This window comes from Sturnira hondurensis, unplaced genomic scaffold, assembly GCF_014824575.4.
Source record: "Sturnira hondurensis isolate 20B ecotype Veracruz unplaced genomic scaffold, ASM1482457v3 Scaffold0021632, whole genome shotgun sequence".
NCBI lineage: Eukaryota > Metazoa > Chordata > Mammalia > Chiroptera > Phyllostomidae > Sturnira > Sturnira hondurensis.
Genome location: NW_028094263.1, coordinates 1,283,770 through 1,302,886, shown reverse-complemented (window position 1 = coordinate 1,302,886; position 19,117 = coordinate 1,283,770). Strand labels below are relative to the sequence as shown.

At 51.7% G+C, this 19,117-nt stretch overlaps 2 protein-coding genes across 2 annotated transcripts; both read right to left on the bottom strand.

Moving 5' to 3' along the window:
* Positions 1–4,435: 4,435 nt before the first annotated feature.
* On the bottom strand, positions 4,436–9,319 carry LOC118978072 (keratin, type I cuticular Ha3-I). Its single transcript, XM_037033315.1, has 7 exons — positions 8,966–9,319; positions 7,864–7,946; positions 7,212–7,368; positions 5,806–5,967; positions 5,596–5,721; positions 5,203–5,423; positions 4,436–5,003 (listed from the first exon to the last, which is right to left on the bottom strand). The coding sequence occupies exons 1-7, from the start codon at positions 9,311–9,313 to the stop codon at positions 4,886–4,888; spliced, it is 1,215 nt and encodes a 404-aa protein (XP_036889210.1). The 5' UTR covers positions 9,314–9,319; the 3' UTR covers positions 4,436–4,885.
* Positions 9,320–13,142: 3,823 nt separating this feature from the next.
* LOC118978081 (keratin, type I cuticular Ha3-I-like) lies at positions 13,143–18,250 on the bottom strand. The gene is made up of 7 exons (XM_037033332.1): positions 17,900–18,250; positions 16,711–16,793; positions 15,588–15,744; positions 14,304–14,465; positions 14,094–14,219; positions 13,701–13,921; positions 13,143–13,269 (listed from the first exon to the last, which is right to left on the bottom strand). Exons 1-7 carry the CDS (start codon positions 18,245–18,247, stop codon positions 13,143–13,145), a joined length of 1,224 nt encoding a protein of 407 aa, XP_036889227.1. The 5' UTR covers positions 18,248–18,250.
* Between the last annotated feature and the right edge of the window lie 867 nt (positions 18,251–19,117).

The following is a 19,117-nucleotide window of genomic DNA, read 5'->3' as shown; positions in this document are numbered from 1 at the left end:
ACAATTTTCTTTTCATATGGGAAAATCTTTCTACAATTTTTTCTTTCTGCTGCTTTTATGCTTTGAAACTTCTTCACCATCCCCAAACGAGACAATTACTAACTTTCCGTTTTTATAGTCGCATTTTTTACACTTAATGGTGTTATCCATTAGGAATTTATTTTGAGGTGTGGCCGATACTGCTTTACAGAAAATGCCCTGCTGTTCCTAACTGGGGGCCTTAAGTGCACATTAAATGAATTCTTGGTGTACAATAAAGAGCAAGGTGTGAAGGTTGCAGCCGGAGTCCTTAAACACCCGGGCCTGGCATCTGTTCTGGCGGCCTCTAGTGTTCACCGGGTGACATTACATGTGCAGCTCCCGGTGTTTCTGTTAGAGACCATCGCAAAATAAGCCCCAATTCTAGCTTCACCAGATGCAACTCAAGAGAAGCTTGGTTTGATGTGAGAAGCTTATTGTATTATGTGGCACTGACTTCAATCATGCGTCCACTAAACCATCTCTTGGCAAAGTGGGCACATTACCACCGCCCCCCGCCCCGCAGTTGTGCCAGAGACTGCACTAGCACTTTCTCTGTGTTTTCTTGGCTGAGACTCAAGCTAACTATACACAATAAGTACTAGTATCCTTATCTTGTACGTGAGGAACTGAGGCTCATGGAGGTCAACCACTTTAACTAGAAGATGCTAGGCTTCCATTTGAACCCAGATCTGTCTGCTCCTGAAGCCCATTCTCCCTCTGCACCAGGCTTTCTTGGGGAACCAGAGAAAATCACCTCTTTGTCTTAGGTCTTAGAGTAAGAATATATTCAGGTGATTATAAGTTTCACAACCACAGAGACCACCGGTATTTTGCTCACGGGTTTACACCCATGGTTCCTGTATGGTGGGCACTCCCAACTGTTTTACTAAACGAATGAATAAATAAAATCACAAACAAATGTGAGATGGCCCCTCAAAGTGCAGTGCCGTCAGAGTGCCCACAAGGAGAGAGTGGGGTCCCTGCCCCCGTGCCCCCCTCGCCCTCCCTCATTCTCAGTCACCGCTTTGCTCGGTGGGGTCTGGAAACCACGCCGTCGTACAGAACCCGCCACAACCACAGAACCGTCCCCGTGCCATGTCCGCTCCGCCCAACGTGGCACCCACTGGGCCACTGAGCGCTGTGGGTGCAGCTGGTGTGATGGGGAGGCTGAATTTTCATTGTACTTCATGTGTGTGTGTTTATATTAAAGAGCCCCATGTACTGGCCAGTGGACAGAACAGCCCCAGAGATTCTCCTTCAGGGGTCGTGGCCGACTAGGCCATTTACGTGAACCTGCATCAAGAAAACCACCACATATGCTGCTGTCTCCTTGTTTTTAAAAATTTGAGTCTCCTTAAAGCATCAAAGAACTGGGAAAATGGTACAGACTTCCAAAAAATTCCAAAGAACGAAGCACCTGGTAGACACCCAGAGAGGCAGACTGCGTGCCGAAACCTCTCCTCCCTCAGGGGCGTTCGCTGCATCTGACAAACTCAAATTACAGTTTCTGTGTCCTCTCGGGGGGGAGAAACAGAACATAAGGTCCAGGTCCCACCCACTGTGGAGACTCCCCTGGCAGATCCCCCTCCTCAAAGCTGGGACCCCAGAGGGCCACACCCTTGGTGTGATGGGGAGCGGTATGCAATCTCCTCCTACCCACTCCCATCACAGGGCACCGGTCTTGCACATTACCTGCGTGATCCCCCAAATCTTCAGGCCACGAGCTTGAAGAAGCCCCTCGCTGGTAGTGCCTGAGTGCACGGGCGGGAACAGATGCCCACGGTGCATACACGCACCCGTCAATTCACTGCCTCAACGAAGCCCCACAAACAATATTCCAGTGAAAACAGAAACGATAAACATTCGTGTTATTCACCAAATATTTCTGCCTTTCAGAAGTATGACAGGAATGCGCTTCTCTATATCCTTTGAAGCTAGGCATGACCAAGTGACTTGCTCAGCTTAATAACATGTGACCAAAGCTTCATGACTCACTGCGGAAGTCGCCCCCTCCCAAGCAGACCTGTGGCTGTGGAGCTAGACTTGGAGGTGCTCTCAGCCTGGGTTCTCGAGTAAGTAGGATGACTGGCGCCTCCTAATGGCCTCTGCTGGACTTGGAGCACCGGCAAGGAAGGAACTCCCCTGGTTAAGATTTGGGAAGTTTGGGAGTCGATGGGGACTGCGGTAGCTGTAATGTCGCGTGTCCTGGCTGACGCAAGGGATGACTCAGTCATTCGTGACTGATCCCACAAGGAAACAAGGCACCATGAGTGAGGGCCAGTCGAAACAACAGCGCATCATAAACAGACCATGAAGACCTCAGATCCTGGAGTTATCAAACACAGATTACAATATGATATGTTGCCATCTTTAAAGGAATAAAAGACAAGCTGGGAAATGTCTTCGAGGGTGGTCTCTGTGTAACCGAATGCAGGCCCGGCCACCTGCTGCTTCGAAAGCCAATACTCCAGAGGCAGGCACTGCTATAAAGGGAATGGTTTTATTCAGGCGCCAGCAACCTGGAAGATGGGGATCTCGGGTCACAAGCCCATCCCAGCAGCTCAGGCGTCCTGACTTCTTGCAGTCAGGGTCATTCCCTGGTTAAGCAGGAACTGCAACTGCTGATGTCTACAAAATATTTAGAAGGAACCTTTTAATACACGAATCTTCTGTGAGTTTGTTAGCACAGCCTCTTCTGTAATCACCACCTGATTAGTACAGTATGCTTATTTCAGCCACTGTTACAACGAGAGATACAGCTGACAAAAGAAAGTCAGCCCTGTTTAGAGCCTCTAGAATTTCAAGGATGCGGGAAAGTAGAGAAGTGAATGCCTAATGCTTTCACTGGGCTCCTGCCCGAGGTGAAGACAAACCAGAGGCCCCAGAGAGAGCCCTTGTTCCAGTCACTACTGCTGCGTAACAAATACTCCAGACACAGTGCGGTAAATCAACTGGCATTTTATTAGCTCGTAGATCCTGTGGGTCAGGAGTTCTGGAGAGGCGCGGCGGATTGGCTGATCTCTGCTCTGTGATGTCGGGGGCGTCGTCCGGAAAGGCAGGAAGGCTGCTTGGGCTTCCTCATGGCTCGGGATCTGGGTCTTGAGCCTCCCAGGGGAACCAGGGGGAAGCTGCTGCTGCTTTTGTGAACAATCTCAGAAGTCACATAGTGTCACTTCCTCCGCAGACACGGATTGGCCCGAGCTTGAGCCGAGGGTCTCTGTCAACAGGAAGGCTAGCTCTTGTAAGAAGGGCATGGGCATAAGAGGGGGCGTTGCACGGTCTCGCTCCCAGGCAGTCCTTCCCCTAGTCCATGGGATGCTAACAGCCTACAGTCATTGTCCTCTGCCTCTTCCCTCTCCTCTCTCCAGCAGCAAAACCAAGGTGTCCCAGTGTCAGCCATTTCCTGAGGCTTATTAATAACCCTTTACCTGAGCCCTCCATTACATTCTCACACTCTGTTTTGCTTTTCTCTCTCCCCCTCTCTCCCTCCTTCAGTCCCTCCCTTCCTTCCTTCCACCTACAACAAGAAAGTTGCAGGGAGAAGGAGAGGGGAGCTGACCCCGAAGGCAAATTTAATTCAATACCTCCAAGTTCTCTGAAGCCATGGAAGTGTGAGAACCAGAAAAGATGGCCCCTGTTGAATGCACGCTCATCGCCATGGTAGTCTCCCGTCCCAGGAAAGCTTCCTGGGCCTGTATGGTACATTTGGAACACACAGGTCACCACAAACCTGATCACCTGCCATCTTGGCGCTCTCCCTCCATGTACTAGGGTTCTCCAGAGAAACAGAACCAAGAGGAGAAAAAACATGTATGTGATTTATTATGTGTATGATGAGATTTATTATGAAAACTGGCATAGATACATAAAAATTATATTTTAATGGAAATTGGCTCATATGATTATGGAGGAGGAGCAACCTGCAAGCCAGAGACCCAGGAAGGCCGGAGGTGTGATTCAGCCTGAATCTGAAAGCCAGAGAACCAGGAGCACGATGTCCGGGGACAGGAAGATCGTCGCTGGCTGAATATGTTTTTCCCGATTCTTTTCAGGTCACAGTGTTTCACGTTGCTGAGAGACACAGCCTCTCTCTCAAGACTCACTGCCTCCTGTGGTTGACCAGTGTCTCTGATCCCCTCACCAGTTCCCTCGGTGGGACCTTGTCAGGAAACGTGGGCAGGCGCTGTCATGCAAGTGCCCGCCCTTCCCCACCTCCTCCTTCCCAGACGCGAAACCCACGTCCATGGTGGGTGAGGTCCAGAGGAGACCTCTCCTTCAGGAGAGGCCGCAGACCGTGTACTGGGACGAATGACCCCTTCATCTGAGAGAGGAACACTGCTTACTCTTCATTTGTGTAAGACACCCGATTTTGGAATTAACGAACGAAAAGGACGATTATCACTTTTGTGCCATAACAAGGTTTTATTAAGAGGTTGACAAGGGATCTTTTATTGCATCTCCAAAGACCAAAAGAGTGACAAGCAATATTTCTTCCCATTATATTTAGTTTCCTAGGGTGCCCATCAGCAAGGTCACATTGAATGTAATTACTGTAAAATCACATCTAGATAAGGAACTGCTAAAGCATAGCACATTATGCAAATATGTCACTGGGACAATAGATACTACTTGATCCTGTTACGGATTTCTCTATATTTTTTCAGAAGATAGACACAATGAGTAGACTCTACCATCTCTTATAGTAAAGAATCAAGCCAGGACATGCAGCAGAAGCCTGGGGGTGACCCCTGGAGGCTGGTGCCGATAGACAATTCTTCCTTTATCCAAACCGGTCAGTGTTGGAGATGCTTGGGTGACGTTAGGGTGTGACTTCGGGGCCCCTCTGCGCTTGCCATCGATGTCTCTAGCACACAAAGGTATTGCAAGGCCCACACCGAGGGTGTGGGGCACAGGGATTGGAGACACAGGGTCCAATGGGCTTGTCACATGCATTGGTTGTGGCACAGGGGTTGCAGGGGAGCCTGAAGACAAAACCGTTGGGGCAGGTTAGGGTAAAATGAGCTGAAGAAATAGAAACATGCTCTAACACACTTGGTTTATATCTTCCTTGGCTGCTGTCCAAAAGCTTGACTTTGTAAATTCACTTCCCTCAAGAAGATGCCTCACCCCCACACCAACCTCACGTGCCCTCAAGGAAAGTATCACCAGCTTTACACTCACCTGCAGTCCTCGCTCTCCAGCAGGCCCCGGTATGTGTTGATCTCACACTCCAGCCGCGCCTTGACATCCAGCAGCACCTGATACTCCTGGTTCTGCCGCTCCAGGTCACCCCGGATCTCCGCCAGCTGGGCCTCCACGTTGGTGATCATACACTGCACCTGGGACAGCTGGGAGCTGTAGCGGGCCTCGGTCTCTGTCAGCGTGTTCTCCAGGGAGTCCCTCTGTGGGGGGACAGAAGGAATGTCACAGAGCTGCTCCTTTAACACATCCCTCCACAGGGTTCCATGCAAGTCACAGCTTCAAGAGTTCAGGAGACTATGACCCAAAAGGCCTGCCAGTGGCTCTGATTCCCCGACCTCACACTTGTCACCAGGAGGCGTGGGCAGTACCCACCAGGTTGTGCTGGGCCTGCAGCTCGATCTCCAGGGCGTTGACCGTGCGTCTCAGCTCGATGATCTCTGCCTGGCAGGTCTGCAGCTGCTCTGAGCTGGACACCACCTGCTTGTTCAGCTCCTGGGTCTGAGACACCAAAGGTAAGAGATGGGATCAGACTGTGCTTTGAGGGCCCCAAGGTCCTGAGTGGCCCTGTGCTGAGGTGCCCACCTGGGTGGCGAACCATTCCTCCACGTCCCTGCGGTTGGTCTCCACCAGGGCCTCGTACTGACACCTGGTCTCATTGAGCACGCGGTTGAGGTCCACGGTGGGGGCGGCGTCCACCTCCACGTTGAGGCGGTCTCCAATCTGGCAACGCAGGGTGTTGACTTCCTGGTGGAAAGGTTAAAATATTTTAACAGCACTTATTAAGTTTTAAAGATTTGAAAATTGTAAATGTCACAAAGGATCCCAATCCTCTCCTCTGAGAATGCAGTTCAACTTGTGATCACTTGTAAGCTTTCAACAGCTCCCTTCCCTCTGATCCTCTCATTAACTGGGTTTTATATTCATGATAATTTGTGTATTCCCGTCTACAAAGCGCTTTCAAGTCCATGGTCGCCTTCCACCCCCGTATTCAGGGTACCACTCCTCAGTTGGAGAGGTGAGATGTAATGGACCCCGATTCACACTGCGGACCCCAAACACCAAGTTCGGTGTTTTTGCTGGTATACCAGTCAGCCTCTTACACTAGGTTCTTAACCATGGATAATAAAAAGGATAGGGTCTGGCCAGAAAGGAACTTAAAAAATGCTTACTCCAAAATCCGCCACGCTGGCACAGAATAGACGTAACTGGGGATTTGGCGATTCCCCCAGTATAGGTTTTGCTGGAGGAAACAAGTGACTGTTCATTTCCCCCCAATCTCCTCCCGGAGCCAGCACTGCGTGGTGCTGGGGCTCAGGTGGGTGTCAGACGGGTCTGAATTGGGCCCCCTCTCTCCCTCTTGCTACGTGGCTTCTTCCTGCCTCCAGAAGCCCCAGCTTCTCCCTCTGTAAAATGAAAGTGACCGCTGGTGTTCTAAAGCGCCGAGCACCACGTTCGGGGCACAGTGTGCACGTGATTCATGTTCACTATCACCGTCTACATTGTTAGGGAATCTGAGGTTTGCGTATCAGTCCTCTGTATGGTGCAGCCAAGCAGTGGTGCTGAGCCTTCTTCTTCTTTTTTTTTTTTTTTTTTTTTTCAGTTTCCTTCAGGCGATTCTGATTGGGCAGAAAGAGCTCAGAATGAAGGAAGGGGGTGGGGGTTGTTGCCAGCTCAGCCCTCCTGCCGTGTGGAGAAGCCTGGTCTTGGCCTCTCTGGTTGCTAAAAGGAGACTTGGGGAAAGGCCTCTGCAGCCCGTCTGCCCTGACCTGGGAGCAGAGGAGGCCGCTGAGTTGCTGTGCATCCTTCACTCTCATTCCTGCCTTGGCTCACAAGCCCGAATCTGCTATCAGGGATTGTTAGATATTACTCATTCTTTTTGTTTGGAGGACGCCTTCCCCCGCTGGCTGAGCCTCTCCCGCACTCGCTGCCCTTGGGGTTGAAAACAGGCCTCAGCAAGTTGGATGCCGTTGCTCCTTGGGGAACCTCACCTCCTCGTGGCTCTGCTTGAGGCAGAGCAGCTCCTCCTTCAGAGACTCCACCTGGGCCTCCAGGTCGGCCTTGAACAGGGTCAGCTCGTCCAGGATCCTGCGCAGGCCGTTGATGTCTGACTCCACCAGCTGCCGCAGGCCCAGCTCCGTCTCGTACCTGTGATACGTACAGGAGCATCAGAGACAGGCCCGGCCTGCACTCTGGTTTGCTTTGTCAGACGACTGGGAGTTGGGACTTGTATGTTTTACAGCCTTCTACTTCATTTAGGCTTTTAACACCAAGAAGTAGCATTTACAGAAAAAAATGCACTGGTAATTATTTTTAATAAATACAGAGCCAGTGGACTTAAGGGGATAAAAGCCCCCCCCCCCAAATGGTGACATTTCCGAAATTAACCCATCTCCCAAATTCTCCTGGTTGAATTCTGCACCGGAGCGCATCCGGGGAACAGACTTCTGCACTAGGTGGGGCTGTCATTCCACAGGGGGCAGGAGGACGAGGCGGAATCTGGAGAAGAGTCTGAGCTCCGGGCAGCCTCAGAGGTTTGGGGGAAAACATCCAGGGAAGGGCCTTGTCAATGCTTGTCCGTGTGAGGACAGGCTAAGGGGAAAGAGAGAAGAGAGGGAAGGCAACACCCCACGGGCCACTCACTTGGTCCTGAAGTCGTCCGCGGCCAGCTTGGCGTTGTCAATCTGCACCACCAGCCGGGCGTTCTCCGCCTTGCTGCACAGGACCTGAAAGACGCCAAACATTTGAGAGTGAGCTTGGCTCCTGTCTCAACAGCAGCCATCCCTACGAATTCACGTGTATGGAAGGCACAGAGTGAAAAAAAAAATCACAGTGGATGTTATATAAAGTTATTAAATACTATCTACATGCTCAGTAAATATTTAAGAAATTAAATTTGACAAGAGCACCAAAATATAAGGGAAGTATCTGTAGATAAATCATCCTTTTTCTTTCCTAATAAGCAATCCTGAGAAGCTGATACTAAGTAGCATTTATTTTTTAAAATGTACTCTCTAAGAGCTGTGGACATAAAAATGAGTAAGCACCAGGTCGCTAGATCAGGCCCTGAAAAGACTTCCGGTCGAGTGGGGAAGGTCAGTGTGTAAACTAGCAGTCGGGGGCGGGGCCGTGGTGGGGACTGGGTCATGGAAGCAGCCACGCCCTCCCAGCCACCCAGGATGGCTGTGCACTACGTCCTGATAGGTAGTTTCCACTCTTTCTGGCTTTAGCCAGCCTTTTTCTGCCCTCCAGGGGCAGTGCTTGCCAGGAAAAGCCCAAAGCACCCAGGGCAGGGCAGCGAAGTCGAGGAGACTGGGTGCCCACAGGAGAACAGCGACCAGAGGTCAGAGCGGCCCGAAGTCCGGACAAGGGAGAGGAAAATGGTCCAGTCTTTACCAACGGCCCCACTTCCTCAGCTCCCCTCTTGAGTTCCGTCTTTTCTCTCACCCCAGGGTAATGATTCCAGAGCTTGGCAAAGGCACAGAAGCACTCAGAGGCAGCTTTTAATTACAGCTTATTTATGCAAAGTGCTGCTACCACCACATAGACTAACACTATGCAAATACTCAGACCTAACAGTCCTGGGCCTCGAATAACATGGGCCCTCAAGAAAACAAAACGGAAAAGCCGGACTTGAACCTCTGCATTTCAATCACTCTTAGAGCTCATCTTCTTCCCGAGTCATATCTCAGATTCCCTCCCTACAGCTTCCTGCCCAGGCAGTGTGGGCACCCCCCCCCCTCACCTTCTGCTGCAGCTCCTCGATGGTCCGGAAGTAGGACTGGTAGCTGGGGCACATCAGCGGCTCCTGCTGCTGGCAGCGCTCCTGGATGCGGCACTCCAGCTCCGCGTTCTCCCGCTCCAGCTGCCGCACCTTCTCCAGGTAGCTGGCCAGGCGTTCGTTCAGGAACTGCATGGTCTCCTTCTCGCTGCCATTGAAGGAGCCCTCGCAGAACCAGCCGCAGTTGCCCACGTTGGCGGGGATGTTGCAGGCCCCGGGCAGGGGGATGTTGTGGCAGCTGGGGGCCACGCAGGGCCGGGAGGGGCAGCTGGAGTGGCAGCTCAGGTTGGGCAGGTAGCAGTTGTAAGGCATGGTGCCGGGAGAGAGAAAGGTACCCAGCAAAAGAGAGTCCCAGTTCTCCAAGGAGCGTGTGGGTCTCCTTCTCCTGGGAGCCTTTATACCCTCCCCGCTGAGGGTGTGGACGTGGCAGTCAGCCCTTTCATTCCTACTTATTTGGTGACTGTCAAAAGCCCTTCCTCTCGGCTTGTCATGTTTCCTCAGAAGAGTCCCTCACCTCATAAAAGTCTTCACTCGGGCTTCTCCCTCACTCAGCACTCCTCTTCCCTGTGGTGTGTCGGTGAGGCAAGAGCTTCACACTGGCTTCAAAGGGCTGGCCTCACGACCGCCCTGGCCTTTACTAGTAGGGTGCGGTGACCCAGGGACGTTACTGTTCCTTTGCTTCCAGCTTCACAGCCCCGACTCCTTGGCGAGCCTCTGGCTCCTCTCACTGAGAGAGAAAAACTTAGCTGCTACCTGCATATGTTTTGCTAGGTCAGATTTGCAAATGCCAGATTCCAAATTCATGGTTCTCAGAAAGAGGACAAGATCCCTTTGGAGCCGTTCAGACAGCCTGGTTCCCGATGGCCCTGGTGGCTGAGATGGCCGGCACCATCCCCAACCATGATAATGTCCATCTTCCAAGTACCAGACATTTGCCAAGGTCCTAGTTTGCACTGTGAGGAATGGAGGGTAAGACCAGGGTCACGGTCAAAAGGAGCTGGCCTTCGTTGAGCCCCTGCGCAGACCCAGTGGTGCTGGACACTGTTCAGAAACAGGATCTCAATCACTCCTCACCGTGACCCTTTAAGGTTAGAGGATATTATTCCCATTCTACAGATGCACAAACCGGGACATAGAGGGTGGGAGTTAGTAGGTTGAAAAGCCAGGATGCCAGCATGAATCTCTATTCTTTCCATCGAACTGTGCTACATAAATAAGTGCGTTACCTCCTTCCCTAACTTCCTCAGACCTCAGTAAGTTGGGGAGTTCTGCATCAGAGGGACTGAGAGAAGCCCAGTAGGGACAGTGGAAGCCAGGGAGTGCTGAGGGTGGAGGAGAAGCAGGTTCTCTCCTTCCTCCCTGTTGCTCCATAGAACCTACTTCCTTTCCTAACTTCTGACAGATCCTCTCTCCCTCCTCCTCTCCAGGCTCACCGCTCACCTTGAACATGGCATTGTCAGGACTTATGTGGCCACCTCTCTCTGTAGCTAAGTTTTCTGAAGACATGAAGGACTTTTACATCCCTTTGATTTCAGGCTTTTTCTTAACAGCAGTGGGGAGCCATGGAAGGGTCTAAGTGAAGCAGTGATATAGTTTCATTCTTGACGAGCTATATTTGAGGAAACGGGGAAATGTGCAGCCGGTCCTTGGAACGGACTAGAACTGATGGCAGATGTGACCCCAGTGCAGATTCGAGTGTTGGAGCAGTGAGTCAAGAGCGGAGCCCAAAGAGAGGATCGGCAAGGGGCTGAGGGCCAAACTTCGGGAAATTCCCCAACCAGAGAGCAGGACAAAGAAAAAGAGCCAGGGAGAAATGGAGAAATGGCAAGAGAAAATGAAGAGAGCCCGTTCTTGGCAAGACAGAAGGTCAAGGAGGAGAAAGCTTCCAAGTGGAGGTGAAGGTTGAAACTGGCAAGTGTGGCCAAGGGGCTCCGTAAGATCAGGACCACGGACAGGGTCTTGGATACGTGGACAGGCACGTTGCCAGGACCCTTCCTGGGTCTCACACTGTACTCGGCACCTGTGCTTTTAAAAGAGCACCCACACCAGACTTGGTACCTGAGACTTGAGACACCCTGAGCTGAGATGCTGGTGGCCACAGTCAGTTTCGACGCCTGATTACGAAGCTCCCGAGCTTTGCTCTCACAACTCAGACATTCTTACAACAATTAGTATGCTTCACCCAGTTTGAGATGTCAGGCTTCTTTGGATCTGACGATTCCTAATAACTGGTGATGTAGGAACAATTCATTACCCAAGAAGCAGAAGCGCTCAGAATTGTCCGTACCTGTAACTTCTGTTTTGTTGCAAGGCCTAACGTGACACGGATTTCATATTCTAAAGAGAGGCATCGAGGAAAGAATTCAGTTGTGCGCCTCGACACAGCACCCAGAGAAAGGAGGGGCTCCTTCCCAGTGCGTTCCAGATGCACCTCAATCCTAAGAAGAAAAACAAAGACCCACCTCTAGACGTAATTCAGTGAAGCTGCACAACACTAGACAAAAAGAGACAATCTTAGAATCAAAGAGAGATTAGGAAAGAAGGATTATCAATAACAGAATCACCATTAGATTGGCAGTAGGCTTTTCAGCCATGGCAACGAAACCCAAAAGACAAGGGTCCCTGTCTTTTTGGGCACCTGTCCCTGCTGCAGGTAACAGCTGGTGGACGGTGGTCCCAGCACGGAGACCTGATGAGAGCAACTGCACAAGGGCATCTGCGCAAGGCCTGGAGGGGGCTCCTAGGGGTGAAGCAGCGCTGCAGGAAGGAAGAGAGGCTGGGATGCACCAGATGGGTCTGGGACATGCCGGGCACGGCCTGGAGTGTCACTCGGTCACCTTCCAGGCCTCCTGCCTGTGGTCTTGATAAGGAAGCTCCAACAACAGTGAAGCGGGAGAGTGAAACCAAGATTAGAACCGGCATCATCTCCACAGGGGGAGAGAGCACCAGCTGTATCTCAAAGAGAGAAGACATGACCAGCGGTTGGCCAAAGTCAGGGACCGTGGCCAGGGGACCTATGGCCAGGCATCAGTGGGCACCGGCAGAAGCCGGGCACCAGCAAAGCTATCACTTGTCACATTGGCAAAGACTCCATGTGCTAGTTTGATTCTAAAGAACTTTTGCTGGGGGGAATCCCCAAATCCAAAGTTAGTCCCAGTGGTTAAAGCAGTCAAATGAAAAGAGAAACACTTCACAACGGGGCTGGGTACCGCTCAAACCTAAGAGATGGCCCTTGCTCCTATTTTCAGTTCTTCAGTCTTGCCCAGAGGAGAGCGTCTCAGCAATGTGTGGGGTACATAGCCTCCTCTCTCCCAGGCGATGGCTTTGAAGGGAGCATCAACTCTGTGTGCTTATTTGAAATCAGTTTCAGTCTCTCGCAGCCCCGCCTCACGTGTGCCCGACATTCAGAGACCCGGCTCTGCGTTCAGTCCCATGGTTGTTACTGTGTAAGTAAGAGAAAAGACGAGTCATGCTGTTCCTGGTACTTGGTTGCTGTTCAGTGAGTGTTAGCTCCTGCCCCTCCTCCTGCGTGCACTTGGAGAAGAAAAAGTGGGACTTCCTAGAAATGGTAACGGGTGAATTTTACTGAGTAAGGTCCCATAATGAATGAGTTTACATATTTAGATGAGGCCTTTCGCCTTAGTGGTCCTGATGGCCCTCATTGTGCTTAATGATTATTAATGAATGATGACAAAGACCTTTTGGGGGAGGATCCAACTACACAGCCTGCCTGAGCTTTCACGTGGGTTTATAAGAAGCGCATACACATTGAACACACGTCATCTCTGCTTTGCAAGAGGAAAGTTTATTAGGAGGTGTGCGAAGGGACTGGGGGGCTGCAAGAAAAGGTCAAAGCAACAGAGGGAACCACAGGAAGTCTCAGATGACACCTTCCCGGCCCCAACCTGTCAGACCCTCGGGGCAGGTCACAGAATAACTACAGGAGGGCAGCCTTCAGCGAAGAGGAGTGAGCAGGCAGGGCTCAGAGCCGGCCGCACCCTGGATGTATGTTCTTCCTCTAGCCTGTGACTGACGCCGATGCCTGGGGTGGGGCCCTGCTGTGAGGGGCGTCAGGGAAGCAGGGCTGCTCCATCGGTGGTCCTTCTGTCTTCCCACAATCCTCCTGCTGGCACCAGGATGTCTAGCACCCAAGGGTGCTGCAGGGCCCAAAGCGGGTTCGGGGGCCACAAGGGGCACAGGGATTAGTGACACAAGGCCCAATGGGCTTGTCACATGCGTTGGTCGTGGCGCAGGGGTTGCAGGGCAGCCTGGGAAACAGAATCATTAGCTTCTCAGCATGAGAGGGATAACTAAAATTTTTCAAAAGGAGAGGGCTCAACCCAAGTTGACACCGAGACAAGCAGGGTTCATGCTCTCACCCCTTAAGAGGCCAAGCCTGTTCTATCACCCCTTCCGCAAAGCCAGAGACCACAGTGATGGAAAAGAGGAAACACTCTGGTGCATCTGAGCCCTCCCTCTGTGACCTTGGAGTCATGGGGGAGTCCAGTCTCTCAAGTATCTTTTGGACCAGAAAGTACCTTTAGGCCAGGTAATGGTAGCAACAAATACACTGCACTTCCCCCTGCTATAATATAAACCTCTGGTCTCTGCAGACACAGTGGCTTCTGAAACTTGACCTACAAAGTCCTTATTTTATCTTTCAGTGCAACTGGGCTTGTACTTCTTGCCGAGTACTCACTTGCAGTCCTCGCTCTCCAGCAGGCCCCGGTACGTGTTGATCTCACACTCCAGCCGCGCCTTGACGTCCAGCAGCACCTGGTACTCCTGGTTCTGCCGCTCCAGGTCACCCCGGATCTCCGCCAGCTGGGACTCCACGTTGGTGATCATACACTGCACCTGGGACAGCTGGGAGCTGTAGCGGGCCTCAGTCTCTGTCAGCGTGTTCTCCAGGGAGTCCCTCTGTGGGGGGACAGAAGGAATGTCACAGAGCTGCTCCTTTAACACATCCCTCCACAGGGTTCCATGCAAGTCACAGCTTCAAGAGTTCAGGAGACTATGACCCAAAAGGCCTGCCAGTGGCTCTGATTCCCCGACCTCACACTTGTCACCAGGAGGCGTGGGCAGTACCCACCAGGTTGTGCTGGGCCTGCAGCTCGATCTCCAGGGCGTTGACCGTGCGTCTCAGCTCGATGATCTCTGCCTGGCAGGTCTGCAGCTGCTCTGAGCTGGACACCACCTGCTTGTTCAGCTCCTGGGTCTGAGACACCAAAGGTGAGAGATGGGATCAGACTGTGCTTTGAGGGTCCCAAGGTCCTGAGTGGCCCTGTGCTGAGGTGCCCACCTGGGTGGCGAACCATTCCTCCACGTCCCTGCGGTTGGTCTCCACCAGGGCCTCGTACTGACACCTGGTCTCATTGAGCACGCGGTTGAGGTCCACGGTGGGGGCGGCGTCCACCTCCACGTTGAGGCGGTCTCCAATCTGGCAACGCAGGGTGTTGACCTCCTGGTGGAGGAAGGGGAACAATGAACCCACAGAAAGGATCTGAAATAAACTCTCTTTGAGGGAGTCTAATGTGGTCGGAAGAAGATTGCGCCAAAATTTAAGATTTGTGAGTTGAAGCCCAGCTGATGCAAAGCCCAGCTAAATTACCTCTTGTGATTCAGGCCTCTTGTCTGAGTCTCCCCTCATCTGTATCGTGTGGCTGCCTGATCCAATGGTTGCTAACATGTCGTCCCACTCCAAGATTCTATCATTTTCCTCTGATCTTTTTCTTTTCTCAGTGATAAGCGTGGCATGATAACTGGTTTATAATTGTTGCTATTTAAATATAGAGAAACCAGGTTTCCAGCTCCCATTTGTATTATGTCTTCTGCCATCATACACTATCTATTAAGGGTTGTTTCCTTTTCTAAGTATCTAATGTTTGTCCTGGTCAGGTAGTTCAGTTGGTGAGCACATTGTCTCAGTCCACTAGGGTTGCAGGTTCGATCCCCAGTCCGGGCACATATGAAACTCAACCACTGAATGCATAAATAAGCAGGTATATATGTATGTATCTGTCTGTCCTACATCCCCTCTCCCTTCTTCTCTCTCTAAAATCAACAAATTTAAAAAAAATTAATGACAAAAAATATCTAATGTTTGAGACATGCATCTGGTTTCCTAGTGTTACATTCAGCCCTGAGTCTGAACCAACCATTATCTGAGTTCCTTCATTTCTCTCATTTTACACAGATGTCCATCCAACCAGCTTGGGTTCTGCTGTCTAGGTGACACATACTACAAAGAGTTTGCTATCTCCTTCCATTCTCAGCCATTCTCAGCCAGGCATCTGTTCAGAAGATAACAGCTCTTATCCAACAATAGGAAGTATTTTAAACATCTTTGGACTTTTGACCACAGGTCTGGCCCCCGGTAGAGGTAGGTCAGCTGACCACACTCTTTTAGATTTTTTTTTAATGGACGCCTGTGACTCATTCCCCAACAATCTCCCAAATATGTTTTGAGCAGCTCCCAAAATGTTCTGTTAGCTCCAGGGTGTGCTTTAGCAAAGACCTGCGGTATCCTGCCCAGCAGAGTTAGGGCCTCTCAATATCGGGACGGTGGGGGCTGGGTCTCCCTCACCTGCTCGTGGTTCTGCTTGAGGCAGAGCAGCTCCTCCTTCAGGGACTCCACCTGGGCCTCCAGGTCGGACTTGCACAGGGTCAGTTCGTCCAGGATCCTGCGCAGGCTGTTGATGTCTGACTCCACCAGCTGCCGCAGGCCCATTTCCGTCTCGTACCTGTGCGCGCGCACAGCCAAAGGTCAAGGAGATTAAAGAGGAAGAGCTTTTCCTAGGCTTTCCTTGGTTGACCTGTATTTTGACATTTTTCAAAGTTTATAAACTTTGCGTATGAAGTTTTTCAAAGTTTTTGAAGAAAATATCACCACGCTGAGTAAAAAGACCTATTTCTGCCCCGAGACCCAGAAAGAAGGTTCTAATCCGTAGTGTCTGAGTTTGTTCCACGAACCCTGTTCACAGGCTCCTGTCAACTGAGTCCTGCCATCCTGCCTTCAGAAGAGAGTCTGCGAACTTCGTCAGCCTGCTGCACGGGCTGCCTCACCCTCCTTTCCAGCCCCCCTGGGGAGCCGTCGGGTGTCATGGGGGAAGCACCCAATGTTAGACCCAACCTTGTCGTTAGGACTGTGGCTAAGTTCCTCAATCTCTCTGAGCCTTGATTTCCTCATCTGTAAAATGGGAACCAACCACACTGACACTTACTCCTTCAGGTTGGTCTGAGGATCTGGAAAGGACACAGGTAAGATTACACTGTCAGCTGCAGAGTCCCACCGAAATGCCGAGGATTTTGGGATTGCCATGGTCATCCCGAGAAAAACTGACCGATTCCCCGAAACGGATTTTGCCTCCTCTATTTTAATGGGTAGATAGTGACTACCCTATACTAGGAAATCAGTGTGAAATTCACTTTTCAACTTGATCCAGACATTAAGGTGAAAAAGAGATAGAATAGGAGGTTTCTCAAGCTCCTTCAAAGTAAACTTAAAATATAGAGTGTCTGCGTTCAGAGACGAGACTTTGACACGGTGAACCTAACGACGCCAACACAAGAACACTGTGTCCCCCCCTCCACCCCCACACCCTCTGCTAGCAAACAGCTTGTGCCCGCATGCTCCCAGCACAGGGTCCCTCCCTTTGCGGTTCAGCCTGCCCCTCACTAGGCTTCTCTGATGATTCGAAAATTCTCACTTGGTCCTGAAGTCGTCCGCGGCCAGCTTGGCATTGTCAATCTGCACCACCAGCCTGGCGTTCTCCGCCTTGCTGCACAGGATCTGGAGCCAGAATTAATTGTGGAAGGAGTTAGTCTGAGAAGGAATGCCTTGTGTCTTCATGAAGAAAGCTATGTTGTGCCAGCCGCATTTCTTCTAAACACTTTAGATTCTTCTCGGGTTTTCGGTTTGGGGACAAAAGCGGGGTGAATAGAACAGACCATTTCAAAACTGAAACAGCCGAGGGGAAATGCGCCCTCTGTCCTGAGTTCTTCTCTTCTTGGCCTGCTGCTGGCTTCCTGTAGGAACTGAGCATCTTGGGCACCAAGCCTCACATAGGGGGACCAGCACCCCAGTTTGCTTAGGACTAAAGGGGTTCTTGGGGTGCTAAATCCAGAAAGATCCCAGACAAACCAGGACAGGGTGTTCAGCCTAGTCTCTGACCAACTTATTCGCCCTGCTGACCTCTGCGTTCTTCCCTCACGTTACCCTGGACAAGGCTTTTGTCACACAAAGCTTCTCCTTCTACCTGGAGTGCCCTGAGATGACCTCACCCACCGAACAAGACCCCTTGCATAACCCACAGTCCCCTCCTTCCCCAGTTCCTACAGGGGGTGGCTTCCTCCATGAGCTCTCACAGTACTTTGCCCTTAGCTAGTTACGCACCTTATCACCTTCGCCATGGCCATCCATTGCCACACCTCTCTCCCCTATTAGGTCACCTGAGTGCTGCGTCCCCCACTCCAACACCATGCCCAGTATGAAGCGTGGGTCGGGGAGTGCACGCTCTTCAGATCACATGGCCCTTCCCTGGCACTCCCTTTCCAGAATGACAGATCAGTGGACAGTAGCTCTCCTCTGAGATTCGAGAGCTTGTGCAATGGGCATAGTGCTCAGATGTTGCCTCTTCTGGGAAGCCCCTCCTGATGTACACTGTGTGCTAAGTCTGGCCTCCGCGCTGACTGTTTCTGGCCAGGAATTCTCACTTGTGCGCGTGCCCAAATGGATGGTCTAAGACTACCTGATGGGTCATACCTGAGCTGGTGAAGCCTCTGTCTTTGTCATTCTCAGGAATAGCTTTGAGCAGCCTTAAATCCCTTCGGAAGGGGGCGTGTTAGATGTAGATAAACAGTTCACTAAATTGGCAGTGTGGAGCCCCCCCCCCTCACCTTCTGCTGCAGCTCCTCGATGGTCCGGAAGTAGGACTGGTAGCTGGGGCACATCAGCGGCTCCTGCTGCTGGCAGCGCTCCTGGATGCGGCACTCCAGCTCCGCGTTCTCCCGCTCCAGCTGCCGCACCTTCTCCAGGTAGCTGGCCAGGCGTTCGTTCAGGAACTGCATGGTCTCCTTCTCGCTGCCATTGAAGGAGCCCTCGCAGAACCAGCCGCAGTTGCCCACGTTGGCGGGGATGTTGCAGGCCCCGGGCAGGGGGATGTTGTGGCAGCTGGGGGCCACGCAGGGCCGGGAGGGGCAGCTGGAGCGGCAGCTCAGGCTGGACAGGCAGCAGTTGTAAGGCATGGTGCTGGGCGGGAGCAAGGTCTACAGGTCGGTATCAAAGCCTGATTCCTTTTCTCCGGTGTGAGCCCTGGGCCTCTCCGAGGGCCTTATATTCTGTCAGCAGAGGGTGGGGCAGCCACGTACAGCATTGCCCCCTTTTACCCTGTTTACCAATTTTTCCATTTGTTTTTTGGCCACTTCACACGAGTCCTTGCCTCATAAAACCTTTTACTCTGGCTTCTTGCTAAGTCAGGACTCCTCACCCATCATGCTGGTTGGTTAAGTGAAGAGTTCAAAGTGACCAGCCTATTACCTGCCTACGGGGTGCTTATTCACGGGGTGTTGAGGGAGACCAACAGCTGGACCCCGTCCCCCCAAGTTACAGGCACTTCTGTGCCTCTGTGTCCCTAACAAGGCATGGTCTGGGCCCCACTCAGACTCTGTGACAAAAACTATATTGGAAAGCCTACCTGGAAACCAGCCTGTTGTGTAGAGAAACCTAGAAGGTCAGACCAGAAAGGATTTAGAAGACCGGACAATTCAATGCCCCTTAACTGTCCCTTCCAAGGCAGATGGAGGCAATGGCAGTCTCTGCCTACTGGGGGCTGCAGGAAGCCCCCAGGCTGCATTTTTGCTGTTCCTCAATATTCACAGGACATTCGGGTCTATGGCCATACCACCCTGAACGCACCCGATCTCATCTGATCTCGGAAGCTAAGCAGGATCGGGCCTGGTCAGTACTTGGATGGGAGGACATTCAGAAAACTAACATGAGGACTGAGCCACGTGCTTACACACAGCATGAGCCGTGCTAGGATGGCTGCAGCTTGCAGAGCACACACTGAGCTAGGCACCTTGGGTGCGTCAGCTCCTCAGTCCTCACGCAGCCCT

What these genes read in the sequence shown, in the direction of transcription:
- LOC118978081 (XM_037033332.1), bottom strand. Translation starts at nt 18,247, where the DNA reads ATGCCTTACAACTGCTGCCTGTCCAGCCTGAGCTGCCGCTCCAGCTGC. An exon ending in TCAAGCAGAACCACGAGCAG is followed by an intron (nt 14,466 to 15,587) that starts GTGAGGGAGACC and finishes TTCCTCCACCAG; the next exon opens with GAGGTCAACACCCTGCGTTG. An exon ending in CTGGAGAGCGAGGACTGCAA is followed by an intron (nt 13,270 to 13,700) that starts GTGAGTACTCGG and finishes TCTGTTTCCCAG; the next exon opens with GCTGCCCTGCAACCCCTGCG.
- LOC118978072 (XM_037033315.1), bottom strand. Translation starts at nt 9,313, where the DNA reads ATGCCTTACAACTGCTACCTGCCCAACCTGAGCTGCCACTCCAGCTGC. An exon ending in AGGAATGGTTCGCCACCCAG is followed by an intron (nt 5,722 to 5,805) that starts GTGGGCACCTCA and finishes TTGGTGTCTCAG; the next exon opens with ACCCAGGAGCTGAACAAGCA. An exon ending in CTGGAGAGCGAGGACTGCAG is followed by an intron (nt 5,004 to 5,202) that starts GTGAGTGTAAAG and finishes TTTTGTCTTCAG; the next exon opens with GCTCCCCTGCAACCCCTGTG.